General features: G+C 46.8%; 1 protein-coding gene across 1 annotated transcript; it reads left to right on the top strand.

Annotated features, from left to right (window-relative positions):
• The first annotated feature begins 1,178 nt into the window (after nucleotides 1–1,178).
• Nucleotides 1,179–3,182, top strand: LOC144091030 (sulfotransferase 1 family member D1-like). The gene is made up of 7 exons (XM_077623027.1): nucleotides 1,179–1,371; nucleotides 1,546–1,674; nucleotides 1,856–1,953; nucleotides 2,011–2,137; nucleotides 2,253–2,347; nucleotides 2,456–2,636; nucleotides 2,969–3,182. Exons 1-7 carry the CDS (start codon nucleotides 1,215–1,217, stop codon nucleotides 3,079–3,081), a joined length of 900 nt encoding a protein of 299 aa, XP_077479153.1. The 5' UTR covers nucleotides 1,179–1,214; the 3' UTR covers nucleotides 3,082–3,182.
• Nucleotides 3,183–7,623: the final 4,441 nt, after the last annotated feature.

The following is a 7,623-nucleotide window of genomic DNA, read 5'->3' as shown; positions in this document are numbered from 1 at the left end:
CTAGAAGTGCACACAAACGCACGCATGCACGCACGCACACACAGCAACTTGACACAGCACGTTGTTTTCTCGGGGTCAAGTCCCAGGTGTAGAAAGCTCTCATCTGGGTGTGCCAGCACGGCGCAATTATACAAAGGCTGTCTTGTCTGCAGGTGAGCCTACGTGCGTCTTGCTGTGGATGAATGTGGATTGCATCGGAACCAAAGCCCGCTTCTTTCTCCTGGGGGGGGGGGGGGGGTCTTGGTTTATCGCCGACTATTCTAGCCCAGGCGTCCCCTTTATCGACACAGATGGAAGAGCCCGCGGCATATAATAACGTGCCAAAGCGTGGTCGGAGCCCGGCGATTCTCCACGGGAACGACGTGCCCGCAGTCTAGAACACGTTGGAGACGTGTGTTTTTGCACATGTAAACAAACGCTCTAATATAAATAGAGTCAAGAGTCAAATGAATGTTTTTTATTTTGGATGACAGATTTGTGAACCATAACAATGCAACCTGGGCTAGATTTTCATCATCACCCTTGCAAGTCCACGTAAACATGTTCATCCATCCAAGCCCAACGTGCAGGTGAGAGTCATTTGCCGACGTCTCAACGGGAAATTTTGCTAGTAGAATAAAAACCGTTGAACAATTTCCAGAATGGATCTCGCTGCGCCTCGTGGGTTCTCCGTTAAATATGGTGTGTTGCGAAACTGGCACGGTTACGGCGCCAACGGAAAGAAGCGCCATCTGGACAATCATTCCGTTAGCGCTAGCTGTTTTTCCACGTTGACTCTTTTTAATGAGGTCTCTTTCAAATCAAGTATCGAAGACCGGTTCCATAAATCGCATTTGAAAACCCGTTGGCTCTCGGAAAGGCCGGTTAAACCGGGGTATCGCAATTCTTCAACTTTGTGAGTTGAAGGAAAACGACTTTAATTGCTGTTTCACCACTCCTTAAATTGACTGGAATTTGAACAATGTTCAAAAACATCTATTGCTACTAACACGCTGGGTGGCTCTTTGATGGTTACAAAGTTAGGGTTGGACATGAAGCACAATCTTGCTATTTGACTAGTAGGACCACTTTGGCGCTCTGTCTGTTATAAAGAGCGACAACAACATTTCTACCTTGACTGCCGGAATCGCCAGCCAGCAAGCAAGCAAGCAAGCACGCATGACCGCCACTTGAATACGTTGAAAGCAAGCGTTCTTCCAAAATCCAATGTTGTCATGTCGGACCAGCAGCTGACTTCAGATGCCCGCGCTTATCATTTGATCGACGTCAACGGGATTCCTCTGGCGGACCACATCGCCAAGGACTTTGAGGACGTCTCGGCTTTTTGCCCGGATCCCTCGGATGTCCTCATCGCTTCCTTCCCCAAGTCAGGTTTGGGAAAGTTCCTGTTTGAACCACTTCACGTGTCATTTTGACCTCATTTTAGTCCACCTGACACGGCACGTGGAAAGTCACTCTATTCTTTTGTCCTCTCGTTTTCCATCTAATCAACGTGAATCATCGCGACGATGCCGTTCACGACAACGTGACTTTTGCGTGTCAAAGGTACGACGTGGACCGTGGAGGTGGTGGACCAGCTCTTTCACAACGGAGACGCGGAGCTCTGCAAACGGGCCCCAATAACCACCCGATGCGCTTTCCTGGAGGCTTCCACTCGCATTCGGGAGGAAAAAGGTGAGCAGACCCCAAACGCTTGCCATTTTTTGGCCGCCATTGAACTCATTGACAGTGCTCGGAGTCCAATTGTTTTGGGGTGGGAGGGTGGCGAAATTTCAAAGCACTTGCAGTCGTCGCGCTGCACTTTGTGAGCCTAGCCTCCGTTGACGCTTGATGTGCGTTTTCTGTCAATTGTCAGGTCTGGATCTCCTGAAACGAATGGATCCCCCGCGCCTGATTAAGACCCATCTGCCGCTCCAGTTGGTCCCACAGGGTTTTTTCCAGAACAAGTGCAAAGTAAGTAGAGGCAGGAGCGCGGCCAGCCGTTGGGTGACGCCGCCACGTCTTTTCCAGATCATCTACGTGGCGCGCAATCCCAAGGACACGGTGGTGAGCAACTTCTACTTTGAGCAAATCAACATGACAACTCCTGAAACTGGAACCTGGGAGGCCTTCCTGGACTACTTCATGAACGGAGAAAGTAGGTACAACCCTGCCTAAAACCACCGACTAGTACTTCATGAATGGAGAAAGTGGATACAAGCCCTTTGTAAAACGACGTGCGTATTTTCTCCTGACTTTGCTGCCCTCTTCAGTGGAATGGGGGTGCTGGTACGATCACGTCAAAGGTTACTGGGAGGGGCGAGAAAAATGTAACATCTTCTACCTGTTCTACGAAGACATGAAAGAGGTATTGACACACTTTGCCCAAGGCCTCCTGCTGCTCATTGCTACGTTGTTCCCAGTTAAAACGGAATTGTCATTAGCGTTTGAATAATTTTTTGGGCCCCGCCTCCAGGACCCCCGGCGTGAAGTGGTGCGACTCATGAAGTACCTGGACCTGTCCCTCTCCGACGAGGTGATCGACCGCGTGGTGGCGCAGACCAGCTTCAAAGAGATGAGGGACAACCCCATGGCCAACTACAGCGTGTTTCCAAAAGACATCTATGATACGTCCAACTTCAAATTCATGAGAAAAGGTACGGTCACCTTTTATTTATCTTCTTACGCGTGGCTTAGCTTTGGAAGGGAGCCAACCTCAACAGAAGGTGTCCCCCAAATGATCCAAAATCAACAGAAGGTGAGCCGTCATCAATAGGTAAAGACCGGGGTTGTCACCCAAAATCAATAGCGAGTGACCCGAGAAATGCCCCCAATCAATAGCGAGTGACCCACATTTGACAGGAATTGGGTTTTACCGAGCACACCGTTGCACCAGAATTTTTTCCGAATGCACTTTGGTCCAGTCTTAAAGGTTCCCCACAAGTTTAGCCCATCTCAGAGCCGCGTCTGACTGTTTTTTCCGCGACAGGACTGGTCGGAGATTGGCAAAACCATTTTACGGCCGAGCAGGCGGCGACCTTCGACCTGGACTGCCAGAAAAGAATGGGGCCGGTCGACATACCTTTCAGAGCCCTACTTTAACCAGCTTTGCCACATTCCCGCGGCTCGGCCTCCACTTTGGTCTTGGCTTTGCGCAAGTTCAAATGTGAGTTTCCCAAAAGATTAAATCTCATTTAAAAGCTGATGTGGGTTGTTCGGTCTGTTGGCTGGCCCTCCCACTCCAAATCATTTGGACACCGTGGACACACAGATATCAATCTTTGAGCACAATTCTACCGCAACACATACTTTGCAACATAGCGTCTAGCTAGCGCAGGGGTCGGGAACCTTTTTGACGAAGAGAGCCATAAACAATTCATATTTTAAAACATTATTCCTTGAGAGCCGTACTCAGAATTTAAAAGTAAAAATACATGAAAATGTGTCCATTTATTAGTCATTTTACCACTTTCAAAGTAAAAAAAGGTTCCTTCCATTCCTTTGAGAACATTTTTTCACTGTTGGTAATCAATGAGTATCAATGAGAATATGCATGCAGAAGTCTAATGAGGAACAATTATGTTTAAAAAAGGCGCTAGATATAGTGTCGGCGCCGCAGTGCCGGCGTGACGCTCCCATTGGTGCGTTCGGGACTTAGGTCTCTCACCAGCGGTTCCCATATTTTACCACACAAGTTAGCGGAGAGCCATATACACCCATCAAAAGAGCCACATATGGCTCCCGAGCCATAGGTTCCCTACCCCTGCTCTAGCGGGTAGCTGGCAGTCAACGAGACAAAAGTAAAAAGATATCTTTGCATTCTTTTAGAACTTCAAAACGAGAAGAAAAGGACCAATCGCAATGATTTTGACATGCAAATAAACGGCGGCTGGTAATTGGCTTCATGGCTATTCCGCGAACAGATGTACAGGTCAGCACTCCACTTTGTCTTAAAAAATGTGCACGCGCCCAACCGCTGCTCCCTTGACTGTGAAATATATTCTGCGGCTAGATTATCATTTTAATTAATCTTGCTTACTTGCCTGTGTAATTTAAACATTTGCCGGGTGAGCTCCAGGGAGAGACAGACGGGGGCGACGGATTTGAGGATGGCGCCAGGTGCCAAAATGATGTCACCTTCGCACACCTGCCGAAAAGCACGCATTGCTTTATCAAGCCAATCGTCGACGTAAATGGCCAAGCCAAGAGAAGGAACATTTATATTGCTTGGCGTGCCAGCCTATCGATGACAATCTTTGCTCATCTTTCATCAACTTATTGAAATGTTATACGCATACACGAAGCGGATCTCCGCACGCTCTACCAAATGCTGATTTGATTCCGACCCCAAAAGTGTTTTCCCACACTCCATGCATTAAACTAAGGCTATTCTTCTTAGCATCATTCCATTCAACAAGCTGCTGACAGGATGAATGACCCGAAGCGGAGCATCCGTAGAAACCCAACGCAGGCAAGTGATCATTTACAAATGCCACGCAGGAAGCCGGGGACGAAATGAACCCTCGATATAAGCGCACGGCGGCGGCGGCCGTGCTAACCGCCGAGCTGCACCGTCGCTCTTTACGATCCTCCAATTGTAAATTTAACAGAGCATTGTCCAATGTTAATGTGGCCATTCTTCTTCATGAACGGATGTTTCAGCCACTCTTGTTCGCCTTTGGTCGTCTTATTAACTTTTACAAACGGGTGGATTTTTCGGTGTGAGGATAAGGAATTCATTAAAGCCCCTACTTGAATATTTCTTGTAGTATCTCTGAAGAGCGGATTTCGGTCAACCCTTGCAGTCCTCTCGATCAATGTGTGCGGGGGCGCGTGCACGTGGCTAACATAAAATAGCAGCAAAAGCTGAATCAACAAGAACTCCGGCGGCCCTTCTCGATAAATAGCAGTGCGAAAGCAACCTTGGCTAGCAACAGCCACTTATTAGTGGACAAACCCAGGCACAGGCAAGGCACTGGCCTCTTTTAGCAACTTTATTTTTATTTCTTCTCCTCGTTTGCCACGCAAAAGCAACATTTCAAGCGTTGGACTTTCCAAGTAGAAAGTGGACCGACCGGCTTTAATTCTAATCCAACTAAGAAAAGAATGTGGCTTTGGGCCATGTTATTTGTAATGACACACATGTGTGAAAGGGCAAATGGAAGTGAAAGGAGCACGCTCGGACGGCTTGACCTTTGAACCCGGACCAACGGCCACCTCCAATGAAGGTCTTGGCCGGTGGAAGCCGCGGCAAAATAAAATATCCAAAAATGAAAATTGTCATTTGCTACAAAGTCTGAATTTGTGCCAGATTGACCGTAAAGTTGATTTGGATTGGATAACTTTATTCATCCTGTATTCGGGAAATTTCATTGTGACAGTAGCAAGAAAAGGCATAGTTATAATTAGTTAGACAGTACAGTCGCAAAGGCCGCAGAACAACAAAGCAAAAGCACAAAGCAAATCAGAGTAAATAGGATCATTAAGAATCACCAAATGAGATCATTAAGACAGAAAAGCAGCAAAAACACAAAAACGAGCAAGAGTGGACGGAGCTACCGCCACCGGCTGCCACTTGTTTGACTTGTTTAGTCCAGATTTTGTGGTCTAGTAAATGAGGGTAGGCGGGTTTGTAAACTTTCCGTTAATTTTCCTTCCTCCAGCCGCTTGCTTTCTCATGGCCATGAAATCAAGCAAGCAAGCAAGCAAATGTGCGCTGCCCCAGTTTGTCCTCAACCCCACACACCCACCCAGATGAGAGGAACCCGCTGATTTGTTGCACATCCAAGTTAGATTACTGTGTTTAAAGGCAACCCAATGACACCACGAGAAAAATAACATGAAATTCCATTCGTAATAACCCAGCAAGGCTTGACCAACTTGACTAACGAACGATTCATGTGGGGTGACTTCTAAACTTGTGCTTTTCACCTCATGTTCAAAGGACCAAAATAGTTTCTGGTCCATGAGTGGGTTTTGCATTTCAACCGCGGGTTCTCACGCAACTCGGGGCTAAATACCACCACGCCACAAACCAATATACGGAAACGCAATCTAACCACACTTTGAGCCGGACCCACCACTATTTCAATGGATCCATTTCAGTTTATACTAATGGAAATAGTGGATGGAAAACCTCAACATTGTCGGGTTTTAATGGGCAACGGAATTGTCAAAGACAAAAAAAGACATTAAAAAAACAGTGTGAAGAAAATAAAATATGTAGCATGGCTTTTGTCTTCCTTTTTGAATGATTTGTGATGGCCCGCTAGAAATGCTCCCTAAGCTATAGTTTTAAAATTGCCCTTTCATTCCCAAAGTATGGCTGCCTTTGCAGTAAAAAAAAAAAAAAAAAAAAGTTAGTTTTAACGATGTTTGCCAACATGGTTGAACATAATGACAGAGTCCCAAGCACCCAGTGTGCCAAATTCCGTGAGGTTTTTATTTTTTTAAAGGATAGGAAGTGTGTGTGGTTGTCATTATTGCTTCGATGCATTCCAATTTCTGACAGGGTGAATGAGTTTACAAACGCCACATTTTCAAATATTTAAAAATATCCCATTAAGAGTAAGCAATACATTCAGAAATGTTTTTCAAGGTTATCTTCAGCTTTGATGAAAAAGATCACAATAATAGAACTTGGCTGAAATGGGCTTGTTTTGACTGCATGAGCCGTCTGTGTGCTTGTCATTCCAAAGATTAATGTATACACACACACACACACACACGCGCGTACACACACGCACACACACACACACTTTTTTTGGACACCACGACGTCGAAGCCTCCAGCAATATCACTTCTAAAGAGGTCCAATTTAAGCGGCGAAAACAAGCCTCCGCACCAACGCGCCTGGCATAGAAAACACGGGCCTTTTACGTCCGTCTTATCAGCACGAATAGTAAATATTTGGCTTAGCGCCGGCGAGCGCAGCGGCGGCGCTGATTCGGGGGCCCGAAGGTGCGTCTTTGCTTTCCGTCCACAGTCTGCCATCCAAGAAGATGCTATCTGCTATCGGCCGAGCCGCGCTAAAACCCGAAGACGAGCTGATAAGCATTGCATATTTATGGATTATTCCTCTCCCGGCCATGCTATCTCCCAGCCATCTTTCCCAGGACAATCCAAAGATGTGTTTGCTCTCGTTCGGCGCAAAGAGTGTTGGGCATACGCCGGCCCATCCCGACGCGCAAACACGGGATGATGCAAACGTTTGAAAAGCGTCTAGCGTGGCATCGTTAAGATGGGCGGCTAACGCTCTCATTTTCTTTGGGGCCGAAAACATTTGCCTGGCTATGTAGGGATCGGAACGCGTTTACAACAAAGTTTGCATTTAGGAAAATGAGTTGAAAAAGTAACCAAGTGGAATCTGAGAATGTGATGAAATGCGATGCCTAAGCCAGCTACAGCACTTGTGCCCATGGTTCAAGATTGGGCAAGCACTTTCTTTACGCCTAACCTCAGCGCGAGGAGAAAAGGTCCGAAGAAAGGGCCCCCAAAAGCGGGCCGACCGGCTACTCTCATTGGATGGAAGAATTACGGTGAGAAGCTTCAGATGGCTGTGATTGACTGCTCTCACTAAATTACAACAAAGACAAGAGGCAAACAAGTCTTTTACAAACTCTGCGGTGACTAACCAACGTTCCT

The sequence above is a fragment of the Stigmatopora argus genome, chromosome 16, assembly GCF_051989625.1.
Source record: "Stigmatopora argus isolate UIUO_Sarg chromosome 16, RoL_Sarg_1.0, whole genome shotgun sequence".
NCBI lineage: Eukaryota > Metazoa > Chordata > Actinopteri > Syngnathiformes > Syngnathidae > Stigmatopora > Stigmatopora argus.
This window is presented reverse-complemented; position numbering and strand designations above follow the sequence as displayed.